The 27140-nt window shown below is 33.9% G+C and overlaps 1 protein-coding gene across 1 annotated transcript in view; it reads right to left on the bottom strand.

Annotated features, from left to right (window-relative positions):
* Positions 1-27140, bottom strand: part of DNAH8 (dynein axonemal heavy chain 8) — a 132861-nt gene that overhangs the window by 71861 nt on the left and 33860 nt on the right. Inside the window, exons 25-45 of the mRNA XM_051615043.1 lie at positions 25990-26089; positions 23299-23506; positions 22349-22542; positions 21927-22053; positions 19485-19720; positions 18384-18488; positions 17284-17397; positions 16628-16690; positions 15867-15967; positions 14788-14925; positions 11351-11591; positions 10155-10354; positions 9646-9799; positions 9380-9543; positions 9118-9220; positions 8450-8554; positions 8007-8168; positions 5981-6205; positions 4739-4911; positions 2723-2901; positions 681-868 (exon numbers count right to left, since the gene is read on the bottom strand). Coding sequence (XP_051471003.1) covers positions 681-868; positions 2723-2901; positions 4739-4911; positions 5981-6205; positions 8007-8168; positions 8450-8554; positions 9118-9220; positions 9380-9543; positions 9646-9799; positions 10155-10354; positions 11351-11591; positions 14788-14925; positions 15867-15967; positions 16628-16690; positions 17284-17397; positions 18384-18488; positions 19485-19720; positions 21927-22053; positions 22349-22542; positions 23299-23506; positions 25990-26089 — 3280 coding nt within the window. The remainder of the gene's footprint in view (positions 1-680; positions 869-2722; positions 2902-4738; positions 4912-5980; positions 6206-8006; positions 8169-8449; positions 8555-9117; positions 9221-9379; positions 9544-9645; positions 9800-10154; positions 10355-11350; positions 11592-14787; positions 14926-15866; positions 15968-16627; positions 16691-17283; positions 17398-18383; positions 18489-19484; positions 19721-21926; positions 22054-22348; positions 22543-23298; positions 23507-25989; positions 26090-27140) is intronic.

Here is a 27140-nt window from a genome sequence, read left to right on the forward strand (position 1 = left end):
ATTTCTTCTAGTGTATTCCCAATGCAAAGAAAGTTTTCATTACCTTTTTGTAGAAGTTGTAGTTTTTGTAACATCTTAAAAATTCAGTAGCTAGCAAGAGCCAAGATAATTTCAAAAGTATTACAAGCAGTCTACAGTGAAGAAATATTAGGATGCCAAAAGCAGTCAAAAGATATTTATGACCTCCTCAGTTATTACCCTGCACTCAAACATGCAGATGAAGATTTTAATTTTCCATAAAGTCAATTAAGATTGCCATCTGCCTTGGCATTACAAACATACACTATAACATTCCTTGCTGATAAGGTTACAGGAATTAGTGCTACGAAGCCTCAGGAACCCTATGGCAAACAAGACAGTATGCTCTGAAAGTTAACACTGTAAATGCAGGAGTTTGTTTTTCTCCCATGGTTAATGACAACTGGTATAAAATTATATGTTCTGCCTTCCATTTTTTTTTTTTTCCTACAGGTTATCCATTCAGTTGTGGGACCTAACTATATATATATGGGAAGACTTTTTCACAAGTAGTCATTATAAGAAAGGGAGAAACCAGATAATTAGTGTTCCAGTAGCTTAGTCTAATTCTATAGCAACAGCATAACTTACTGAATTTGTTCTGTTTTGTTAATTCGTATATACTAAATTTGTCACTTCTCTAGAATTAGTACAATATTTACCATGGTTAGGAAAATGCCAAACTCTGGATTTAAATCTACAGTGTCTCCATCAGAAAAAATGAACTGCTTTTTTTTTTCTTTTCTTGCTGTTAAAATAATATATATTTGTTGTGCTGCTACTGAGAGAACAGGCAACTCAATTCGGTTGAATTCATCAAAGCATCCCCAAGATCCAGACTGTGCAAGACCTAAAACAGGGATAGAAAAATGTATTACCTGTTGTTCTTCATGTATGTGAAAATAGATTACTTTCCCTTCATTAATTAAATAAGATTAGTTTTATTTAACACCCTGTGGCCAAGGCCTATCTTCCTCTAATATGCCTGGTTATTTCCATATCAATCTGAGTTAATACCTGCTTAAAAGTTATTAAAAATCAGAAAACAAAACTTATCTCTTGAGGCATTTTGCAGATCTTTTGTCCAGATATTTCTGTGAATGTAGCCTTTTATTTTAAAGTGGCAATTTAATTATTTGCAAAAAGTTGTATTGTTAATTTTAAAAATAAGTGACTAGCTCTAATGTTACAATCAAAAAATCCCAAGTTTTGATTTTTGTTTGGGTCTTCCAGCCTTCACAATGCTTTTAAATTACTTTTTTACTTGTCTCTCTTAAGTCAAAATGGTTACAATTTACAAATGAAATTAATTTTGCTCTAACTAGGAGTTTAAATAAATAAATAAAACAATCTCACATGACAGAATATATTAATCTTCAAGCATATATCCCTATGGATAAGCACTACCATTTTAAACTACAAATTTTTCATGTAATAGTACAGGATATTAATAGAAAAATTGTGGAAAATGTTCTGTGTGAACTTGCCTATGAAAGAAAGACAGATGGAGAAAGAAAATTGACAGGAAAGAGAAATCTAGAAGCACTAGATTAATAACAATTACATAAAGGATAAATTTCACAGTTGCCTAATTTCAATTTGGAAAAGTAACATGTATTTAGTAGCAACTAAGGGAATTGTTGGTCTTTAGCAATATTTAACGAGAAAATTTGTAGTAGCATTTTTTTCCAAAATACATTACAAGTAGGCAGTAGTTTTGTTTTAGGTATACTGAAAGATAGCTTTTTAAAGTGAAAATGTATTTGATTCATTCAGGGTATATTATTGTTACACAGTTATGGCTAAATAACTTTGAAGGGATTCTGTCGTGTACTCAAAAGATAATTTGGATGGCTTGACTTGCAAAGGGGCAACATGTTTATAAACCCGCAGTTTCAGGCACCTTCATGCTACAATTATTTGCTTGCTTAAAACAAAAAAGTTAAAAAATTAATCATTTCACCCCTTGCTTCTCAATACATACAATACTTTAATCTGGAAAATGAGCTGACAGAAACCTCATGCACCTTAAGTCTTTCATCTGGAACAGAATAACTCCATGCAGCAGCACAGGCTCGGTGCTGACTGGTTACAAAATGGTTTTACAGAAAATGACCTGCTTAACCGCTGAGCATGAATCAGAATTATGTCCTTGTAGCAAAGGAATCCACCTGCATATTGGGCAAGAGTGTAGCCAGCAGCTTCAGGAAAATAATTGTTTGCCCCTATCCTGCACTTATGATAGCAGCTGCAGTACTATGTCCAGTTGGGGGTTACCAGTAGAGGAAGAACACTGATAAATACTTGTATGATACCAGCAGATGGCTGTCATGATGGCCAGTGGATGGAGGACATGACACAGGGAGGGAGTGAGACACTGAGAGAATGCAATTTGTTGGGCCTGAGGAGAAAGCCTATTGTTAATAGGAGGCACTGAGAAAATAGAACAAGGCTCTTATACGAAGTGCAGTGGAAGAGGAGAAGACAGACACGGGTTTCAATGTCAGAAATGCCAAGTAAATGGAAGTATAAAAAAGGTTACCATGAGGATGGTCAAACACTTGAACAAGGGCCCAGAGGTGTTGTGGTACATTCATCCCTGGAGATGCCCAAAACCAATATGAGTAAGATCCTGAACAATCTGCTCTAGCTGAACCTGCTACATGACCAGTAGAGATCTCTTCCATACTCCGTGAAGTCTTACCTTTGAAAATCCTGCCCAAACCTCTGAAGTCCATTTGATCAGAGCAGTTAAAGACTACTACGTATTTTCCCAGAGCCTTTCCCATGTCTTTCGTTGTTTCTGTTTTACCAGTTCCAGCTGGTCCTGCTGGAGCTCCTCCCATGTTCATTCCCAAAGCCTGTGCTAAAGTTATGTAGCACCTATAAATATTAATTCATATTAATGTATTAAAAATGATATATATGTGTGTATAAATATGTAACAATGAGGTTTGTGATAGATTCTACAGCTTTTATGCGGAAAAATTAATTATTCATAAAACAATTCCATTTATTTTCATGAGTACAGGAAGTTCAAAGTGATAAAAGTCACAAAATACAGCATTTAAACATTACTTATAAAAGCAAAATAAAATATGCTGTGATAACCTTGTTTGTTATAAACCAACTATTAGAAGAGCTAAAAAATTAATGCACACCACTGGAAGGGATCTAATTGTCATTAACTCTCTTTGCAGCTATAAAGAGAAGATTCTGCTATTGAATTCTGCTATCTCATCATATTCTGTGTTATCTTAATCCGTATACATTTAATTAATTTGTTACATTTTTCTAAATCTTCAATTGAGAAATAAGGAGGATATACGGTCCCTTCCACAATTATGAGCAAAACATTTTTATAAATGTATTAAAAAAAAAAAAGTCTTAAAAAGCTTAGACTACTGGTTTTGTTATATGGGTGTCCCAGTTATGATTTTCATTCATGCAAAGGTATAGAAGAGGAACACTGAAGGAATTACATGAAAGTTTCTATACAAATGAGGATGTGTCTTCACTCTCAAATCAGCTCAACATACTCTGAACACATTTCTAATTAAAGTATTTCTGCTTTTAATCCATAGTTGAACACAGTGTGATAAGTAACTAGTTCCTACAGTTTAGCTTGAATCTCTGTAACATGTCAAACTTGCACTTCAGGGACCTTGATGTTTCCTAACCAGTGAGAACATTTAAAGTGACATGAATGTTTTACTTCTACAGTTCTACTGGTGTCAAGGCAAATTTTTGGGTAGAAGTTAACATTTTACATTAAAAAAAAATTTACTGTCAAGGCTAGCACAGTTCACTGCAGAAATGCACTGAACTTTCTGAATTGTCACAATAGCAGTCCTACCACTTCCGGAGAAATAAGGCTGTTAAAAAAGCTGTACAGACACATACTCCAGAGGTAGCAAAGGGAGTGATTACAGGTTGGAATTTATTTTTTGTTCTTGTGGGGATCTTTTTGCAAGTGAAGCACTGCAATATATTTCTGGTCATCTATTTTCTCATTTTGTCAAAAGTGACATTTCAAAAAGGAACAAAAATGGAGGAAGAATTTGGAAAAAAAAAAAAACCACAAAAAAACCCCCAAGAAATTCCCAATAGGAAAAAAGAAATATGGTTTTCAATGTTAAGATAATTTGAAAAAATTTTTGAAACAATTTTGAAACCTTTGAAACAAAATTAATGGTCATTTTCTTGCTTGTTTAAAGAAGAATGGCAAGTGAATGCACACAGCTGGGACTTTGTCAACATCTATGTTCTTATGGACAAATCTAAACTGTTTCCTAGTACTAATTAGATTATAGACACTGATGAGTTATATTAGACTTGCAAATACATTGATAGCCACAAAAAAATGTATAGAATTCCTTAGTACAGACTTTAAAGTATTTGACCTAATATTTTCTTCAGTATAGAAATACTGCTAAAATACACATTACTATATGACCTCAAACCAATCCATTTCTGTTAATGAATCTTTTTCTTAAGACTGGACAATGACAACACTTTCCTAGAAATTACTAAGTGTACAAATTTCTGAGACTCTCTTTTACCTTTTCTAAGAGAGTTTATTAAGTAAATGTATGAGAAGAATTTCATGAATGACCTAGCCCACACAGGACTTAATTCAGAATTTACCTCTCTGAAGATACATGCTAAAAAAACACTGGGTTTATTAGAAGTATTCATTATGTATAATTGTTCTTCTAACCTGTCAGTGAGAGGTGTTATAACCAGACGATCAGTGCAACCCAGAAATTCATTTTGGTAAATAAAATCAACATCTGTAATGGATACCACGACATGATCAAAATCCTCTTTAAAGTAGAATCTAGACTGCTTTAACCATTCAAAATCAGTTGTTGATTTGATGTGCATTTTTACCTTCAAAGAAAGTAAATACATGTATATGTTAAATTCAGCATCCACATTCATTGTCTTTGATAACTGTGACAAAATGCTTACTTGTATGAGAATAATGAGTGATTACTCAGGTTATTATTCCTATGTAAGTACACTGAAATATACTTATAAGCATCACATAACATGTTCAGATGTATGCTAAACTGATGCTAAAAATATGTTCTGATTACATAACCTGATAATCACAACATATGTGTTCATCAAATAAATCTTAAATTGCTTTAGTAGTGCAGCTCACCATCTAGGTGAAATTAGCAAACAACATACTGCTAAATCCACCAAACACATCGATCAAAGGGCATAATGAAGGAAGGGTCAGACAGAGGGGTGGAAGGCAAATTGGGTAGAATGTAATTAAGGCTGCATCATCACCAGTAAAAGTAGGTGAGAGATGTAGAGCTGAGGGATGGCATCTCTCAAAGAATAAATGTATATGAACAATTTAGCACAGTCTAAAAAGTTAAATTATAGGACTGTCATCGGTTTATTTTAAAAGGTTGCAGAGTTTTTCATTTTTTGTCTATGTATTCTCCTTAAGAACCAGAAAGAGAATCCCAGTAGCCTACTTCCCAAAGGTGGAGAGACAGAAAGAAGGAACTAGGAGATACAGAAGATGTTGCTGTCGCTGCTGTAACCCTAGAGTGGGTGGAGCTAAAGTGCAGCCTAGTGCCAACTACTGAGATTCTGCGACAAGCCAGGAGGAATTTATCTATGATGATAAAGTTACAACACACTTGGCAGACTCAACTTTTAAATAGTTTTTGCCCATCAGATCAATTTTGTAGGAAAAAGTGGAAAATGGAAATATTATAAGAAATGTGTAAAAATTTGGAGCAAATATTTATATGACTAAACTGATGGATTTTATTCTAGTTTAAGCAAAAGTGTAGAATGTTTTACTCCAGTTAGTTTATGAACATCTCTCTTACAAGCACATACATATACATATACACGTGCAAGTGCAGCTAACACATGTAAGAAAAAATATTACATAAAATGCATTTGTCAAAAATAAAAATCTATACTTTACCAAATCATCAAAAATATCACGCTGATGCACATGAATGGTAATAAGTGTTTCGAATTTCACTCTGTCATACTCTGAGAGATCATGCGTGGTCTGGCTAATCAACATATTCAGAATCTCCAGAAATCTTGCATTGGTTACTGGCATGATTTTTCTATCCTCTCTAGCACTCTGTAGAGCTATTTCTGAATCCTTTGTCCACAACATTTGGATTCCAAGTAATCCAACCTACAAATTTCGTATGTCAAAAAAGAACAAAAGAATCACTTGTTGAACACTAGCCTTTTTATAGAAGCCTTAGGTGTAATAGGAACAATAAATTATGGTGAAGAGTCCCAGATTATAACTACATGCAGCATAACACTGTCTCACCAGCATTAATTGGCTCTGCGGTGGTACTGGAATCTCCTGAGAAAACATTTTAATACTTTTATCAAAATTTGTCACATACTGAGATACACAGAAATTAAGGATGATTCTCAGTTTCACTTACAATGCTTTAGTGTACTACAGATTTCACAAACATTAACATGTCTCAAATTGAGGGGAGAAAACCTTCTGAAAATTTCCCATTTCCAATTAACAATGTCATTATTAGAGGTACAGCCTAAAGCACATTGAACTCCACACCATTTTACTTACAAATAAATCTAGAGAGCTACAGGGTGTTGCATGTAAAGTAGAGTTTCAGACTGATTTTGATTTACAACGCCTGGTACACCCATAACAAAACAGGTTAAATAAGAACTGCATCAACACTTTTCCCCTCACATTTCTACACTGACAAAGCACCAAGACCTAAAAATTTGATTCACCTTCTCTTTCTACTTTTCTATCTCCCTACACCTGTAGCGAGTTCATGGTTACAGAGACTGCGTAGCCAGAAATATCTCACCAATTTAGAATTTTAGGTTGTCATCAGTAGAGACTAAACCAAATTTATTTTAAAAAGACCAATTAGAGAGAAAATTAGAGGGGAAAAAAAAATCTTTGGATATGAGTTTTTCATGCTACCCATAACAGAATTTTCCAAGACAGAAAAAATACAGTTTGAAGAAATTGTCAGTATTTTGCTATTTTGCTAAGTTTCTTCTCTGTATTATAACATTGCTTTTCTTTATCTGTACTTTAAATTTCTTGGCCAAATAACATTTTCATCTTCTCCCTCCCCCTCCTTCTAACATAAATAATTATTTGTACATAACATTTGGATGAGCAAGACATGCGAAAGATCTTTGCAGATGGTAATAAAGCCACTTCTACATGTCTGACAGGAAACCCACACAGGCACTTATCTGTTTAAAGAAAAGCAGTAGACTTTTAAAGGCAAATACTGCTGAGATAATATATGATTATGTCATAAATACAGCTTTAGAATAATTCTCTTAAATATTGAAATACACTGATTTTTTTTTTTTATTAGCAATTTATGGCCAGTTTTAATATTTGCAGAATTTCTATTAAAAAGTTTCACCCAGCACTGATTAGCAAATTACAGAATCAGAAACTGTAAAAGATGGGGAAAAAAAATTACTACTGGTTAGTGAAATTTATGAATTATCAGTAAGATGGAGAAGTCTCTAGGCAAATCCTTCAAGACAGGCTTCTACTATGACTCAGTTATCATAGTGACAAATACATGAACTATGAGGTAAGTCTTGTAAATTAGGAGATAAATAACCACAATCATATCTCTTGCAATCTTAAATTATGAGAGAAATATGAATCTACACATGAAATTTTATTTGCATCTGAAACAGGTTCAACATCCATTACAGAAAATATAAGCTCTACTTTATATTCTCCAAGAAAAGAGAAAAGCATTTAAAAAGTAAATTAGAAGAGAAGTATTATGCTATATATAGGGTACCAAAATTGAATTTAAGAATTGCTTTCTACTAAGTAGATCCATACCCTTGTTTTCTCTACTAAAACCTCCTCACATAGACAATCCCTTAAGCTCTTTAAATCCCACCTCTCCCCATGCACAACCCAGACTGAAACACAAATCCACATCATGTAATCTCACCTGAGCTGGGAATTGATAAAGAAAACTCAGCAGATCGTATCCTGGTTCACTGATTTGGTAATATGCTGTCCTAATAATGCCATGCAAAGAAATCTGCTGCACACGCAATAAATCCTGCAACCAAAGTTCTACTGGGCCTTTTGCAATCACTGGAGTGTCCAACTGAAATATTAATAAAATGGGACAAAATAGAACATAGTTACATAACTTCTGTTCAAGAATGTTAGTTACTAAATTTCTATTCAAGACAACTACAGATTAAACTTCAACAAATACCCTAGAAATTTATGTAATTAAGAAATACAGTTTTGTTACACTGATCCTCTAAATTTTCATTTCTAATCAGCAATCATTCAATTTAATATATACTTATTTATTCAATAACAGAATGTGTTATCTATTGATAACAGTTCTGGGCGAAAAAGAATAAATCAGAAAATTACTGGAATTTTTTCTCCTTCTCTTGATATGACTGCCAGCATGCGATCATAATCCTTTGGGTGAAAGTCTACTTCATTTATATTGTCAGCTATTGAAAGCAGATGTGGCTGCAAAGATAATTCAGAAGTCATTCAATGTAAACACATAGCATTAGGAAACACAAAGAAATCTTAAGTAACGTTATCCTGCAAAGTTACATCTGAAACTAGAGAGGAATTTCAAAATCACCATATGTAGGTAAAAATTACAGAAATGGTTGTGTAGGATTTTATCTCCATTTACAGTTTTTTCACAGATTCCATAGGTAATCTAGCAAAATAGAGATTAGTTATCATGCAAGATCAACTATTTTATCTCAATCAACCTTTGTTAGCAATCCAGACTAGTTGGACTATAAATGTTCAGTAACAATCCAGACTAGCTGGATAAATTTTGCCCTTCTGTCTGTTTAGTTGTAAAAGGAACCATCAGCAAATCACTTGATAAGACAATATTCTAATGTTCTGAACTCTGGAGATTTTTTAAAATTACATTTTGTTAAAGACTAAAGAGCAAAAAATAAAAACTGCTCTCAAGCAAAGTTTGTAAGAAGAAAATAGTTACGTATTAATTTATGAAATGCTTTTTTTTTTTTTTTTTAATAAACAGAAAAAAATCACTAAGGTTGTACCTGAATTGTATGAGAATCACTTGCTTGTCCAAGAATTTCAAGAAGGACAGGATCAGAAACAAAAAAGAATCTAGGAAACAGAAGTCTTTTCTTCTCTAAGTATCTTTAAAATTAAACAAGATTTTAATTAGAATTTTTATTAGAATACTTCAGCTCTTTTGATTTCTTCTATATAAGAATGAAAGTAAGACTGAAATACTATAAATATTTCATATAAACTATTTACAACATAGTAAACCATTAAAAATCAAACAATTCGTACCCTGTAAGTGATTTCTGACATACTTCCAACTGTTCATGCAAATGAGGGAGAAGTTGCTCCATAGTCTCATCTCCAACACAGCACTGAATTACATTTGAGTTTTCATGAGCTCGTTGCATGACTTTTATCCATGTTTTGTCAATATTCTGAAATCGCTTTGCTTCCTATATAGCAAAACCATAAGTATTTTCACAGCATAATCTGTTGGAAATCACCACACAGAGAGCTTTTCATATCCCGTAAGATGCAAACATTGTAAAGTTTACCTGGGGTAACTGTTTCGCAATATCTCCCCCTACAAAAACAGCTTCAAGATAAACCCAGAGGTTCTGCACGACCAGCCATTCTTCAATTATTTCTGAAGAGCTGCTTAGTTTAGAAACCCAGCTCTGAATGTCCTTTTTAAATGGTGCGTTGTATCTAAAAAAAAAAAAAATCATGCACAAGAAGCAGAAATTATTTAATTCTAAATAAAGCCATGATAACAAATATTTACAATGGTGAAAAAAACACAACCAACCCAAACAACACTTGTTTCATTTAGAGTAAGAAGAATCTCATAGGAAGTTTCTGCCAGCTTTATTACATTCAAATATATTGAGACAAGAGTTTGCTACAAGTCTTCCACTTAAGTTCTTCATCAGACATTGCAACATTCTTTTCCATTAAAAAAATAATATTCCATCCAAATTTACTGCTGATTTAGCCTTATAATAGTTCAGTTGCTATCTCAGTGTGTTTCTGAAAATAATATATACCATCAATTTAAAATTACCTATTTGACAGTAAAGAGCCAAGAATCATTAAACTGTCCTCCATCAACATTATAATTTCCGATGATTCAGTTCCCTTCAACAGTAACTCTCCTCTCCCTTTGAATGCTGAAAAGCTGAGAACTTGGCTTTCCCAAGTCTCAGCTACTTGAGCCAGTTTGGCTTCTATATCCTTTTCCTTTGTAGCAGATATGCATATATCCTGCAAAGAATGAGACATTTTTTAGAATCTTCAATTCTTCAGAAATTAAATATTTTCTCATCTAATAATAGAATATTTAAAAACAATATATTAAATTTGATAAAACAGTACAGAAATGTCACACAAATGCAGAGGTTACACTACTGATTTTATTCACTCAAATTACATGTACACTTAACTGGAAAATGTATGCTTGGAAATGCAAGGATATACCATTTCTGTGGCTTCAGATTTTATTTCTGTATAACAATTTCTGAATCATCATTTCTATAATGTTCAGGGTAGTGATGTAGACTCATCAGCAGATGAATTCAATGTTATCACATTTCAATGTACAGATTCACAGAATCTAAGAGTATTTAGGTTTGAAAGGTCACTAAGTCCTATTAAAATCAGAATATAATTTTTAAAAATTCCAGATCACCTTGGAATGCTTCCATATAAATCAAGTACAAATAGAACAATGGCTTTAGCCAACATATTTATCCTATAAAAAATGCAAACTTGGTTGAGAGTTTTTTTCAGGTTGTTTGGGGGATCTTTTGAAGTTGTATGGTTCAAAAGAAGCCATAAAGATCTAGAAAAGTATTCATGTTACATTTTAATAAGCATGTAGTCTTCCTCTAAGATTTCTGATTTATATACAAATCTTTAAAGGAACCACAGAGTTAAAAAATTAGATGATCATGATAAGTTCTGGTTTTATTTTTTTCTTAGCTCTTTTTAAACAGGGAAAAAATCCCTAGAGAATAGGGCCAGGAAGAATGTGCAAAGATTATTTAGAAATAAGTGTCCAAAGATTCCAGCTGTCTTTGTTCATATGGATAAGAATTTCTAAATAAAATATAAAGTATTTTAAACTAGTGCAGTCTGATTGAGAGTCAAGGACTTCAATGAAATAAAAAATATCTTTTTAAAGGTTATAATTTTATAAGTAATCATATTAATTTTGCTGACAATATAAAACAAACAAGGGGGAAAATTGTATGTACCCACCTCAATATCATCTCTGTATTTAAGAATTGGTGCTTCCATGATGTTTCGCAGACAAAAGGTTTCAGACTCTACATCAAATGGATGTCCAGTTGTTTCAGCAATACGATTCCAGTGTCTTTGCTTCATTGCTTTGTTGGCCATCATTTCCAACAAACCACAAGACTGACTAAAATCATCAATTTTTGTCTTGAGATCTATAAATGCTTGCCAATGTTGGAGTCCTTTAGGTAGTCTACGGCACCTGCAGTCAAGTTAAATTGATGCAGCAGGAAGTGCTTCTTTTGTCAAACTAGGAATATTTTAAATACTTTAAAAACAGACAAGGACATACAAAACAGCTCGTATAGAGGTCAACATATTCTATGTAAATTTCCAATTCAGCCGATTAGTCCTCCTTTTTAGGAAAAACTAAGGCAAATGCCCTACTAACAAATTATAATACCTAACAAAGTTAACCGCTCTCAATTTCTTTGCAAATAAAGAGAATTATTGCATTTTGCATTAAAACATAGATTATCTTTTGCTTATCATCATAAACACAATATTGGCAAACAAATAAGAAAGCACAATTCGTTGTCTCACGTATGTAATCTTTGTACAAATGTAACACTTATTTCAATTTACAATAATTGTAATGACGCATATTAATATACCACTTTGGAGACAGACATGAAAATTAGAAAGATGTGGCCATCTTCTCCTCTACTTTTGATCAGTGGTCCACTAAGAAAATTAAAATTTTCTTAAAAAGTAAAACTAAATTAAAATTAAAATTTTAATGTAGAAAACCCCAGAATAACAGTTTGTCCTGGTCTGAGCCAGGATGAAACCAATTTTCTTTTTACTGATTTTTTTTTTCTTCAGTGAACTGTCTTTTAAGCAGCACACTTGCTGAAAGTAGCAGCAAATTTGCCAGCTAGTGGATTGATAATGCCCAAATCCTTATAGATACTGCTGAGAGACCAAGGCCACTTTTCTCCACTTGTTGGATCTGCTGCTTCGGACACCAAAGGAGCAGAAGAATCACATCTACCTCCAGTAGGGAGGAGCAGAATGGCCAAACAGAGTATTCAATCCCCATAAGTGTCATACTCAGTATAAATTCAGGGATCACGAAAATAAATCTCTCTTTTGTCCAGGTCCAGCGCATAAGACAGTCTCCGTCTATCCATCTCCTTTGATCCCTAGGCCTGTATGTTCTTGACCCCTTGTATCTTTACCCTCAGCTCCTGTTTGCTCTGCTGCTATCTCTGGAAGTGGTCCAGGACCTTTTCAGGACTGCCCTGGCTCAGAGGAGTGCTGTGAGAGTTGCTGGGGGTGGGGGAGGTGGTAGAGGTTTTGCATATTCCTGCATATATTTGTATATATTTGTATTTACTTTATTTTAGCACTAGTATTTCATTAAAGCTGTCTAAGCTTAATTTTCAATCCAGAAATCTCTCTCCTTATTCCCTTTCTCCTTTCTTTATCTGGGTGGGAGGGGAAGGGGAATTATTGTCATTTGTTTAACTGCCAGCCCTGCATTAAACTGTGACACAGTTAAATCAATATTTACCTCTTTGACTGCAGTTTGACAGAGTCTACACACTAAGGAATTAAGCAGTTGACCCACCTCAGGAATGTCCCAAAGTAAATGATAAAGCTTATTCTTAGCAGCAAAAGTAATAAAGCCTGGGTCATACTTCCCTTGATTTTGCATCTTTTGTCCCTTATCTCTCTACCTCCCACTGATGTAATTTCATGTTTTCTGTAACCAGGTACAATACAGTATTTTGTGTCTGGTTTAGAGCTGTGTTGGTGCTGTGTGATTGCCAGTATGTTCATATTGATTAGCCCACTGGTTGCTGCTGAACTGAATGTTTAATACCTGCCTCCTGAGGGAGAAAAGTATGTTGTGTCTGCTTTTGGACTACTTGTTTACTTTTATAAAACTCATAGGCACTTAAAAAAATCTTTTAAAAAATCTGCTTTGCTGAAAGTCAAAACCAGCCAACAGATTTTAAAATATTTTAAGACCTTTTTCATAGAAAACCAGGCAAAACATCTGAGTATTTTGTTAATTTCTCTGGTTTTAGTTATTATTTTCATTCATTAGTAAAGACTTAATGTTTGGTTAGCATTTTGGGACACGGGAATCAAATACAGCAAAGAGGGAGATTTTGAATTACATCCTACAGATTCCAAGGCTGGGAGCCCTGTTACCATTATTGAGTCTTGTGAACCAGTAGATACCAATTTACACAAAGACAAGATACTGCCACTTAGGTGTCTGTCAGTATCTTGCTCCTCTGAAAGACCCTTAATCCTTACAACTCTTATCAGCATATGGCACCTCAAACTTGGGAAAGAAAAATACTCTTTGGCACATATTTCCTTGAAAGCTTATTATTTGCTGGTTAATGCTTCCCACTTAAAATTTCATAAATAATGCAAAACTAAGACCCAATCTTCAACTCTGACTGTCAAAGGTGTTTGATATATAGTTAACCTTCAGGAAAACATATATTTACTAGACTACCATGACAGCCTAGATTAGAAGCCAATAACAACAACAACAAACCACAAACCCACAACAATCAAGTAATAACTTCTTCATTATGTAGTACAGATTCTCTTCTCCTAGTTTAGGAAGGTAATGCTACTATTTTTTCCATTACCTGAACTGATCAGTATGCTGAGCCATGAAAAACTGCCAAAGTAGTAACAAGAGGTAAGATAATATTGACAAAGAGAAGAATGGAAGGAAATTATGGGAAATTGGTGGTATGAATATTAAGCAGCCTAAGAACATACTATTTATACTGAAGGTTTTTTACTGTAGTTAGAAAAGTGGTTGCCTTTCTATACATTTCTACTTGAATTACCTTAAATTAATGTCAATTTTAGAGTGCTAAATTATATTACCACCTGTGGAGCTCTGTATTTCAGAAATTAGATTTCAAGATATCTAAGATTGATTAAAAGCTGTTTTAATAGGTCTGCAGTACTCTGTAACTGCAGTATAGATATACTCTGAAATGTGAAATACTGGCATAACTACAAATGTACATCATCAGTTAGTCATGCCTTCATTTTGGAAATTAATAATTAAAGATTCTGGAATATTGTTCTAGTAGGAGGACTGGGGATGCAAACCAATTGCCAAGAAAGCTGGGCTTCTTTTAGGATTAAGCTTGCCAAGTTTATAACAAGACTTTATTAGGTAGCAGTAGATGTTGAGACTGCAATGAATTATGCAGATTTTCTGCTGTAAAATGATCCTTGTTCTCATTTTCAGTATTTTATTTCTTCCCAAAATAATATACGTACATATCTTATAATATAGGTACAAATCTTATTCACAGAAGTTTTGTGTTTAAATATACCAAATAGCTTTACTGAAGTAACCTAAATCTTAATGTATTAAATGTCAACTTTAATTCATATTATGAACATACCTGTTTTGAAATTCCAGAAGTTCATTGTTAATTTTTTCAATATCTACTTCGGTCCAAAGTATATCATAATAACCATTGACATTGCTTATTACAGTATCATATAACCCATACAATTTCTGAAGCAAGCCTAACTCCTTCCTGGGGGAAAAAAAGATAAATTAAACAAATAATTTCAATCAGCTGTTTGAATAACTCACACTAGTCAAATACATGGTCTATGTGATACTACTACAAAAAAATGAGGTACAGTAATTAGATTATTTTTCTTAACGTAAAAAAGAACCCTTCATTAATAAAATCCACAAAAAAAGAGCAGACAGTTGGTGCTAGAGATGTTGTATCTACACTACACATATCTGGGGGAAGTTTTGCGTTGGGCTAGTTCTATTCCATTTATATTCCATTAAACCAAGAGGAACCTAGATAATGTACCATGAGCTGACTTTGCAATGCCAAGCAGAGCATGGCAAGTGGGGACAACTAGTCAATTTAATTTGGAAGGTCTCTGCATCTGAACTAAACCTCTGATCTAAAAACAGCCAGAAAGGGTTAGATCCTCATCTGGTGTGAACCATCATCAAACTACTGAAATGACTGGTGGAGAATGTTAAGAATCTGACTCTCACTTGTACAACTGCTCAAAAAATTTAGACTTCCATAAGGGCTCTAGTTATATTTTTTATATAAGATGATAAAGTGACCTTTTCTTGCCTTTTCTTTTTTTACTTTTTGTACCTACATAAAACTATATTTACTCATCTACTAATATATAAATACAGGTACTTATTTCTAGGCCATTGTATTCTGCTCCTTTATACAATATTAACACGTAGTAAAAAATTCTGGTATGGTTTTATTACCATAATAAATATGGTTAATACCATAAACGCAATACAATACAATAAATACCATAATAAATAAATACAATTAATTTTAATTGGCAAATTCATTAGACTTCTACAACTTTATTTTTTTAAGGCAATGAAAACTTTCCATATTGTAATCTTTCCCTATTTTGTGTACCCCAAGCCTTTCTACCGTACTTAATAAACACTTAACACATATGTATATCCAGTTACCTGACTTTATGCAAAACTTCATAGTCCGTGACAGGCAATCCAAACAACTGTTCACCAGATGAGTATGTGACAAACTTTCTCCACAGGTCATCAAAGTTAGACTGATAAAATTAGGATTCATAAAGACAAAATGAAAATACATTCATAACGTACATTTTAATTTAAAAATGTCTAATAATAAATCACTACATTCTAAACTTGTCTTAAAGTAACTCTATAAGAAGCATATTTAAATATCTGAAAATATTCTTTGATCTAAAACTTTGAACAGTTCATGTAATGTAATACTCAAATACAGCAAATGCAATAAAAATCACTCAATTTTTAGTATACGTTAGATGCATCATGAGGCTTAAGCACCTTCCATTATCTACTTAGTGCTTTTCACAAACTTTGAATATACTTTTAACAGTGTCTATACGATATGCAAGAGACTGACAAAAGTCCTGTTGAAAAAAGTCTTTAAGTTACTATAACCTGTAGAAAAAGGAAGGATTAAAAATAAATTAATAACTGATTATGTACCCATGAACTTAGGTTCATAACAAAAAATTACCAAATTGAAGGACAGTTACCTAATGACCCTTTAAGGGAAACATTGCCTGATAGACACTCAAGCATAGTTAACATAATACTATACAAAATATCCACTAAGATGCATTTACCAAACATTGCAAATGTGTTATTTTCAAAACTTGTTTTGATAAACAATAGCAAATCTAATTTTAACTAATTGGAAACTCAACAGTTTGTTTTCTTACCTGAAAGACCTGTAGCCTCTTACTGGCTTCCTGAGGTGGAATACTTGGAACCATAGGTCCTTCCTTTCAAATAAGCCATAAACAAAAATTGAATAATAATTCTCAAAGTGACTGAAGGCCACTGTATATTTACAGGACATCACAAAATGCATTTTATATTGGTAGTCAAAATCCAACCAAATCTTGGTCATGCAAAACTTCAGATGGTTAATGTAGGAAAAGATAACTTTTGTTAAACTGAAAATTATTTAGCTTAATTAAACGGAATAGGACTAGAATTTAATTTTTCATATTTTGTTCTTTTGCTGAAAATAAAGTAGCTAGTGCATGGCCTGAGATCATCTATTCTAATGTTGATGTGTGAGCAAAGGTGCCACAACATGTGCTACAATTTCTAAACTAATTTCTAAATTAAGGTATCATGGCAAGTTGTACAATCAGGGATTCTTTTTTTTTTTTCTTTTTTTTTTCCCCCCTTCTGGTTGTGTGCACTGCTTTTTCTTCATACTGAAAAATTTCACCTACAATGATGGCTGCTTAGCACCATGGCATCAAATACTCAGGAGCTTAGTAGAAAAAAAATCTGCCACCCAATTGCTGCAAATCAAAAATACTGAAAACTACAAGTCTCACAGATAACTAGTAAATTAATTTACCGTTTCATATAACGTTTCAAACTTTGACACATCCTCCCGAAAGACTGCAACTGATTCCAGCAAATGACCCCTAAAATTGGGCTGAATTTCAACCAACTCATCTTGAACTTTGGTCTGCCATACAAAAGATGAAAATGAAATTTATTTAAAAACAAACAAAACAAACAAACAAACAAAACAGGAACAGATATTTGAGTTATATATAAATCCAAATTATAAATAAAAAGTATTACAATTTTGAAAAGAAATCATTTATTTGAAGCTAAATAGATTTTTTTCCCTTTTATAGTGCTATATATTTGATTTTTGAGATAAAAAGTGTAAAGCAATAAAACCAAAACTAACCAAAAAGCGTAACAAAATCTCTCCTCCACTCTTAAGTGAACATGCTCTATTAAAAGGGTGTGAGGGAATAAAAGGACATAAAAAAAAATAATAAATTCTGTTCTCTTTCTTCATTCTGTCTCTCGAAACAAACTCTCAAAACCCAGTGTTAAGGTCCTCTTTGTTTGGGATAGCTCAGCCTGCTCTTGAACAACTTTCTTATTCTTTGGTGTAAGAAATGTAAAATATACTCTTAAATCTTTCCAAATTAATTGATCTGTTGGGCAGGATATAACTTAACTGTTCCACCAAAATATCTACATATTTCCATCTAACCTTCTACACTTCAGGATGATATTCAATGAACATTGAGCTTTTGAGGGATATAAGGCTGTCCTAAGCAATAAAGATGCAATCACCACTCAAGAGTAAGGGCACTTCTTAAAAACATGTAATGTAAGGGTAGTAATCTCCCTGATCAGACCAAAAAGACACAAACTGAAAATGAAGGAGAACAAAAAAAGCAAAGAGAGAAATAATAAGTTTCTCATTTTTTGCAGGTCTTAGGCAAATATAAAAAAATGACAATAATATTTAAATATTGAAAATTTTATATAAAAATAAAAATAGAAAAAGAACATGCTAATCAGTCACTACTGTGTAACTGAGGCCAAGAGTGAGAAGTCAGAATGGAGTGAATGTGGTCCCACATTGTCAGTTATACTCCGAAAAAAACACATGAAGACAAACAGCAAATAACAGTTTTATGTACTTACAGCTGTGCTCAGTAATTTATTAAAAGAATATCTGACTGTATCAACACCTTCTGATTCCTCTTTTGTTACCTCAACTCCAAATGTATTTAAAATACCATAGGCTTCCTAGATGAAAAAAAAAAAAACAAAAGACCTTAGGAATGACACATTTTAAATTCACTTGCAGAAACATAGATACCATTTGTTAGAAAAATTTCAAAGAAAAATTGTTTTTGTAATTTAAGGAAAAATAAAATCAATTTGTTTTTTAAAATAAGGATGATGAATGACGAACAACCTGCACCTTGACACAGCCTCCTTACAGGCAGTTGTAGAGAGCACTAAGATCTCCCCTCAGCTTCTTTTTCTCCAGACTAAACAGCCCTGCTGTCCCCAGCTTCTCCTTCTAAGACTTGTGCTCTAAACATTTCACCAGCTTCACTCCTCTTCTTTGAACTCACTCCATCACCTCAATGTCTTTCTTGCAGTGAGAGGCCCAGAACTGAACATGGTATTCAAGGTATGACCTCACCAGTGCCAAGCAGAGGGTGACAATCACTTCCCTAGTCCTGCTTGTCACACTGATACAAGCCAGGATGCTGTTGCCCTTGGCCACCTGGGCGCACTGCTGGCTATCAATAAACACCTCCACGTTCTTTTCCTCTGGGCAGCTTTCCAGCCACTCCTCCCCAAGCCTGTAGCATTCCATGGGGCTGTAGTGGCCCAAGTGCAGGACCTAGTACTTGGCCTTGGTAAACCTCATACAACTGACCTCAGCCCATTGATCCAGCCTGTCCAGGTCCCTCCGCAGAGCCCTCCTACCATCAAGCAGATCAAAACTCCCTACAATGTAATCTGCAAACTTATGTAGGGGTAAGTATAATTATATTATAATTTATTTGAGAAATTTTTTTTCTCTTCTGCATTCATACAGTATCTAGCAAAGTATCTAAGAGTGTTTCATAATTTATTATAAAAATAATAACAAAAATATTACTTTGTTTCCCACCATCAGCCCTGACACTTCAGGACAGTAAACTCATTGTTCGGGTTCCCAGTTTATTTTATTACTCCCATTATATAATATAATTTCAATCAAGAAAAAAAATTAAGTCATCTTACTTCAATAGGTCCCAGAGTCATATCCATTTCTATACTATTATCATTTATGATTGATAAAGTTTCCATTGCAAATCTGATATCATCTAAGTCACGCAGAGGCCGAGACAGTTTCTTTAAATATTCATTTATGAACGACACAATGTCTGTAATTTTCTTTTTATATTCCTCATTTAAAGAATGACAGAGTAGCATCTTCCAGGCTTTGGCTTCAATTCCTAAAGCTTTTTTCAGTGGTCCTGATTAAAAAAAAATAAATTGTTCAAGATATATTTTTTTTTCTGTAAAAAAATCCAGCATCATCATGTATCTTTAACAGCAATAAGAAAAGCAGACACACAATTCAATTACTCCATTTTAAAAGTTTCCAGACAATTTCAACTATACTTGAACTATTTCTGTTGTCTTCTTGTATACTGTATCTGTAAAACTTATTGGTAAGCTTACCTAATAGAACACATTGAGGAGATTAATGAAGAAGAAAAATGTCTACCTATTAATACAGATTCTCAGAGAATAGTTTTGATCTATATTAACCAAAAGTATAAAGATGAGTGATATTTAAATTATTTATACCCACTGAGGAAATGGTATTTTGGGATTTGTTGACAGTGCTAGGTTAATGGTTGGACTTGATGATCTTAAACATCTCTTCCAACCAAAACAGTTCTACGATTCTATGATTTCAATATTGGGATTTGGAATACTTCACAAATAAAACTGTAAGGTGTCATATCACATTATATGAAGTTAATATATAAAGACAAAATAACACTGAAGAGACAGAAAAGTCAGTCATTGGCACTAACTTATAATCAGAATAAATGTGGATTGTTATAGGCTATATTGTGTAGTCTGGTGAAATAAACCAAAAGATACTAACAACATAAAACCCTTCCGCTCACACACACAAAAAATTTACAGCAGATATGGCTTCTGTGGATATTAGCATTAAAAATGTGATTCCTGAAGGCCAGGGATAATCCAAGAAAAATACTGTACCCTGTCCAGAAGCTAGATTATGTAAATGTTAATAATACCCAAATGTAAATTCAGTTCAAGAAAAATACCTGCTTCCCCAGATCATAAAACCATGTACTATATTTTTTCTTCAACCTAGAGGACTCTGTCTAGTGCAGTGTTCGCAGATGAGGGAATAGTGTAATCACCAACAAAATCCATATTCTTTTGGTTAGACTGCTTATCACTCTTGGTCACAGAATAATAGACAGCAAGAGCTTTCCCGAATGAATTAAACGGCTCTGGAGTAGTTTCATTAATAAGAAGTTGCATCCAGGAACTGGATGAGGATATGCAAGTCAGCAGTTTGACAAGTTTACTTATTCACTGAAAGAAAGCTAGAGATAACATGCCACCAAAACAATGAAAAGAACTCTAGTCAAAGTGTGCAGCTTCTTTCTTCTCCGATATAGAAAACAAATTGTACAGAGATTATTTCTCATCTAATCAAATTGTCTAATATCTCAGAAGATAGGAATTGCTCACTAGAAATGTAGCCACACTGATATCTGGAAAGGGATATATTTACTACTTGTCCCTAGATAGCAATCATGAAAACATCTGCCACAGAAAGTGAAAAAAACCCAAAACAAACCAAAACAAAAAACTGTGACACTGGTCCAGAGAAGACATCAGCTAAATAATAATCTGTGAGGTGAAAGGAAAAAGTGCCATTGATATCCTTGCTTCTTTGTCACAGCACAAATGGCTTATTTGTTCAAGAAGCAGTTGTCTGGACAAAATACACTTTTCCACATCTGCCTGTTCTTCAGAGTAACATGATCAACAAGCATCATGTTGTCAGGGTCACAAAAGGCCAGGTACTGAGACACAGTGCCATACAGAACTGAGAGAACACATGTTGTGTGAAGTAACACATTCCAACATCACCTTGATGCCAGTTTCTCTGTCTTTAAAGACAGTAGAGGTGGTGGACAGGAAAACACATGATATTCCATGAGCTGTGGTTACTAAACATGAGAATGGTTAAGCAGCCAAATCTCCCACAGAAACAAACACTAATTAGTGAAACAGAAGCTAGTGCAGGTATGAGTTAGTCTTGCACCAATATCAAGGAAGGTGATTTATACTTCCAACACTCTCTACAATCACTGTCACCTGGTGCCAGAAATGAGTGTGAAGAATGATCAAATTCTTGTCAACATACATTCATTAATTCTTTAGCAAGCCTCCATGATAACTTCACAGCCATGACAGAACTCCAAAGAGGAGAAGACAAGGAGAATTGAGGGTTTTTTCAAGTCAGATTTCTTAGAATGGTCTGAGTGAGCCCTGGCTGATGAGCCAGGGAGGTCTTGTCAGTAATTTCTATTAATATCGTAATTCTTTCAGAGAATAAACCAAATAATATTATTTTTATATTAATCATTTTACTGCATATACAAATGTAAGAAAATGTCATACCTGTATGCAATTCAATTGGACCAAGAAGAATAATGGATTTTAAATCTTCCAACTCTTGCTCAAGCATAGCATAGTGACGTATTTCTTCTTTAATTTCAGTCAAAGATGGACAGCTAGCCAAAAATTCCTGTGAGTAGTTTAAAATGTCAATCAACAAATGTCTTTTTTCATATTTTTGGTAAAACAAGTGGCAACAGTTAGCCAGGAATTACTGAAAATGCATACCAACATTATGGCTGGTTTTAGCTTTCTGTAGCCTTGGTAATGTAGTAAAATGCATGTGATGAGGTGTTCAGGTTTATCAGTTTTGCTGCAAGTAACTCAAGATTGTTGGAAAATTCCAATCAAATTAAATAGATAAACTGATATCCGAAACATACTAAGATTAAGGAAGTCATGAAGGTGAGGAATACTAAACTCACCTGAACTTTGGCATCTCTGTCTTCTGTCCACAGCACTTCATATTTCTTAAACTCCTGCAGAACTTCACTGGCTAATTCTCTTACAGAATTTGTGGAAGAAGAGAGGAGCCTAACTAACTGAGAAACACCTTCATGTCCTGCAACATCTGAGTAAAAATTTCTTAGCTTTCTGGCAAGCACATCTCCAACACTTTCTGTAAAATACAATTATATATAAATGAATGAACCATTAAAAGTCTCATTACTCTTCTAAACCTATGCATGCCAAGTTCAGCAATGATGTTTGGCAAGACTGAATATTCTTCTTCAAATGTCACATGCTAGTTCAGGCCAGGCTCTATATAGCCAGAGTGAATTCAATCTAGAGTGAATGTTTTCAAATGAAAAGAAAATAGTCTTCTTAATTAATGAACTTCATTATTTCCACTGTAATTTAATTGCAGCTAGAACACAACAAGGCATCATGAACATTGTGTTATTTTTTATTTTAAAAAAATAAAGTTTTTTTAATCACATAAACCCTTAAAACAGTGCAAGTTTCTTGAAATCTAACATGCTTCAAAGAACAAACTTCTTTTTATCCTACTTAATAGCTTCAAAAATATGCTAAACTTTGCCAAGCTGCATATTAATGAGTGCACAAATAAAGTTTGTCATGTTTTGCAGCTGCACTTGTCTTACAAACTACTAATATCAAAGTCTTTTGGGTCTTGTCTGAAAGAGACTGGAACTGGAGGAGAGGGAAAGGAGGAGAAGGAGATGAGGAGGGGGAGAGAAAGGAGGAGAGGGAGAGGAAAAAGTAAGCCTGAAAAGCTTTTTCTGAAAAATACAAGTAAGTAAATAAAAAGAAATGCAACTAATTCAAGATAATCCACATCGGGCCTCTTTGAAGTAAAGTGAGCTTATTCACAAATATTTATATATAGCACTTTTATTAAACTAAAAAGTACTTTCCCACTTACTTTCCCATTTTTGGGATTTTTTTCCTCGTGATGTAAAGCCTGCTGAAGACGCTTGCTGTGTGCCTGCTTCTGATTTTAAACGAGATTTTTGCAAATGTCTCTGCCCCCACTGAGCAACTCCACGACTTACTTCCAGTATGAATTGAATCATGGAATTGATGGCTTGCTGTATTTCATCTAAACTGGGAACAATTACCTATTTAAAACAGTTTAAATATTATTGAAATAAATGCAAATGATTGCCATTTTCTAAGATCTCAGCTTTACTCCACTCATAGTGAAATGCAGAATTTGCCCCACAAGAGAAGCTGGAAAATGTAGCTTTAAGCATTTGTCTAGTTCATAATTGCCTCTAAAGAAGTAAAATACGCTGTACTGACCTACTATCTGTACAGCTATGCTGTGGATAAATTAAATAAATAGATTTGTGTTTCTAAAACTATTTTTATAATTAATACAACATTTTAAACAACATTTTTATAATATTTTTGGGTCAATTGTGTGGGAGAATACATTACAAGCCTTGTTTCCTGCATTCTAGAATCTTAAAGCATTAAAAAATTCCAGAGCGAGATCCTCCTCTCTGTTGTTTTTAACCACTGGATCCTAAAGTCTGTGAAAGAGGACTGTTAGAGGGATGGTCATAAAAATACAGATGGGCATCTCATTTTGGCAATTTACACCTGTATAACTTCTCCTTCCAAGTGCCTATCTATACATATATTCACATGAGGGGTAATTTCAGGCAAACAAAACCACCTGCATCAAAGTTCGTATCTAACTAGGATCTTTGGCAATGTTTATATCTGGCAAAGATTTTTTATCATAATTCTATGAACAATCTAATATCCAAGCCAGAAGAGAAAGAGAACTTATAATAACAAGAACTGGAAGGAAAACAAGGATTCTTTATCTCAGTCAATAACAACTAGCAACCAGCATGGAGTCAAAACAGAGGCCTTGGTCTGCCATCATCTACACTGTGTACATGCTAGTATGCTCCTTTAGATTAGTTTGGGATGACACCAACACACTATCCTAGAAAAAAATTAAGGCACAGTTTGTCATGTTTGTCAAAACATGACAGGGGCTGTTCCTAAGACACAGCTTGAATGCAAACTCCTGGATTCAGGAAGAAAAGCATTTACTGCAGTGGATACATGCCATGCCATGTCAGCTTGATTTAAGGTCAAAGAACAGCCTCTAACCTGGTTTATTTCATAGTACACCAACAGCCATAAAGCCCTGAACCCAAAACTTTAAGTGTATTGACAGCAATAATGCTAATTTTGACTTTGTCCTGTCCTTGTCTGAAACTAATTCTATGTAGTATAAGGTGGAGTAAAGGCACACATGAGTTTCTCCAAAATACTGCACAGGAGGAAGAACCTACCTGAGAGTGACCCAGGAAAGAACAGAAAAATAGCACTTCTTGTTAAACTCAAAAGAAAGATCACTCTTATTATATGCCAAATCATCAAATATAGTCCCTAGAATATCTTACTATAGCTTTCATGTGCAAGCATTCACTATTAAAACATCCACAGGAGTGGTCAGAACTGGAATATAAACTGCTTAAAAGTGACTCTGTTTTACAAATCAATTTTGCAGATTGAGCAGTTGCATGCATAAAAGCAAGGATCTCGTGAAACCCTATTAGCGCTAGTAAAGGGGTATTTTACCCAGCATTACTTCATTGCTGCCCTGGATCAGGCAAGAATTTCAGAGGATTTGAAAAAAAGATGGACTCTAACAGTCCTCTCTCACAGACTTTAGGATCCAGTGGTTAAAAACAACAGAGAGGAGGATCTCGCTCTGGAATTTATTAATGCTTTATTATTCTAGAATGCAGGAAACAAGGCTTGTAATGTATTCTCCCACACAATTGACCCAAAATTTGCATTTCCTTTGGCAGTGGGTGGAGCCTGGGGCTTTAGGCTTAAACAAATATCAAAAAGGTAAAATTCTGCAGTTTGACAGACCTTATATATCACGTGTACACCTACACAACGTGAATGTGCAACAGAACGCTAATATGAAAACCAGTTAAATGTCAAAGAAATATCATCTCAGAACCAAACTTTTCTTTCTTCGTAATTTTAAAAAACCAGAAGTTTTATATGCATAAGACAATTAGATATTAAGTTTCCTTCTCACATCTACAATAAAATACCGTACATATTGCTGACACAGCTATCTTACACTGCAAAAGGAAAGCAAATGCAAATTAGTTATTTGCAATCAAGCTGTCTGTTCTCTGCACACAGAAATCCATAGCTCACTTCTTGGTTTTCAATGTACTTATTTTTGTTCAGTGTTCATCCTTCTGGCTTCTTACATCCTATTGAGATGACCGAAGCCAAACTGAGCAGAGATAACATTTAATATTTTTATTTAGCAAAGAATTTAAATCACAAAAGGAAAAAATGGTTTTTAAAAAAACAAAACAGAACACTCCAGAACAATAAAAGGCCTAATTCTGCTAGTATCATTAAGACAGAAATAGGGACTGTGACTACATTTCATCAAGTTCTCTCAGTGCGCTGAAAGGCCTGAGTGACTATTCTTTGGAACAGATGCTGGTTCAGTAGAAGTATGTCCACCATCCTGTGCTTGGGTAAACGCAGAGATAAGTATAAGATAGACTATACTACCTTACCTATATGACACATAACTTACCACATTGGGAACAACAAGGTGTACTTCTGCTTTTAGAAAAAGAACCTCTTCAGATTTTCTGGGACCAACAGAAGACATTGTTCCCCCGAATGTAGTTTTGCTGAAAATAATTTTGAAGCATGTCATAAATACCTCACAATGAAGCCCCCACCAAATTGTCTTAGAAATATTATTTTGAGCTACCTTCTCTGTGCAAACCCTTGTGGAGAATTTTCACCTTAAGCTAAGAACTACTTGACAAAACTTACAGAAGCTTCTTTTTCAAAGGGTAAAGGTATTAGCCAGAGATCCGTCATTCAGCCAAAGGTCATCTTGGCTCCAGCCATTGCTTTCAGAATATTTTATTCAGATTATTTTCTGATTCTGGAATTCAATATCTCAATTTAAGAATGATGGAACTCTGACAGTGCTTTGAGTAGGGCGTAACTTGGTTTCACTGACCATTTCATGCAACAACCTATTAAGAGTAAAAGTTGCCACATTATATGTTAGGTAAGTATTCAACAGAAAATAAGTTTTGAAGGTGACAAGCTAGAGCAAAATAATTTTATAACTTGAACCCACTCAAAACTAAAACTAAAAAAATGTGTGAAGTACAGGTTCTAAATAATATGACATGACATGGTGACCAAATAAGGGAGGATTGATCAACTTGATACTGTACACAACTAAAAATGGACACGCCCAAATAAATTCCTATTGACTTCAGTAACATCAGGATTTCAATACCTTTTGTAGGAAAGATGTCCTCAGAAAAAGAAAAAACTAACTCAAGCTTCAACACACATTAATGGCAAAACACCATCAACTTCACCTGCTTAAAATAAATTCTCTTAACTGAATTCTAAGAAGGGTTTCAATATACAATATATTATACTGAAGCAATTCTGTCTCTGAGTGAATGTCTGTTCAAGCATATGCATCTTGCCATCACCATGTAAAATTCATAGAGTGCATGGATGATCTTTAACACACAGGAAACAACTCTGAGTGCATAGCTGTGCTTACTGAAATAATCTGAAATGAGATTAACGTATGGACACATTGCCATCTATGACCTAGAATGCTCATTTAAGTTCTAGTCAATGTATGAGACAGAAAATTGTACTAACAGAATCTTGAAAGCAATCCCAAGGGAAATATATGGGAAT

The sequence above is a fragment of the Apus apus genome, chromosome 3, assembly GCF_020740795.1.
Source record: "Apus apus isolate bApuApu2 chromosome 3, bApuApu2.pri.cur, whole genome shotgun sequence".
Taxonomy (NCBI): domain Eukaryota; kingdom Metazoa; phylum Chordata; class Aves; order Apodiformes; family Apodidae; genus Apus; species Apus apus.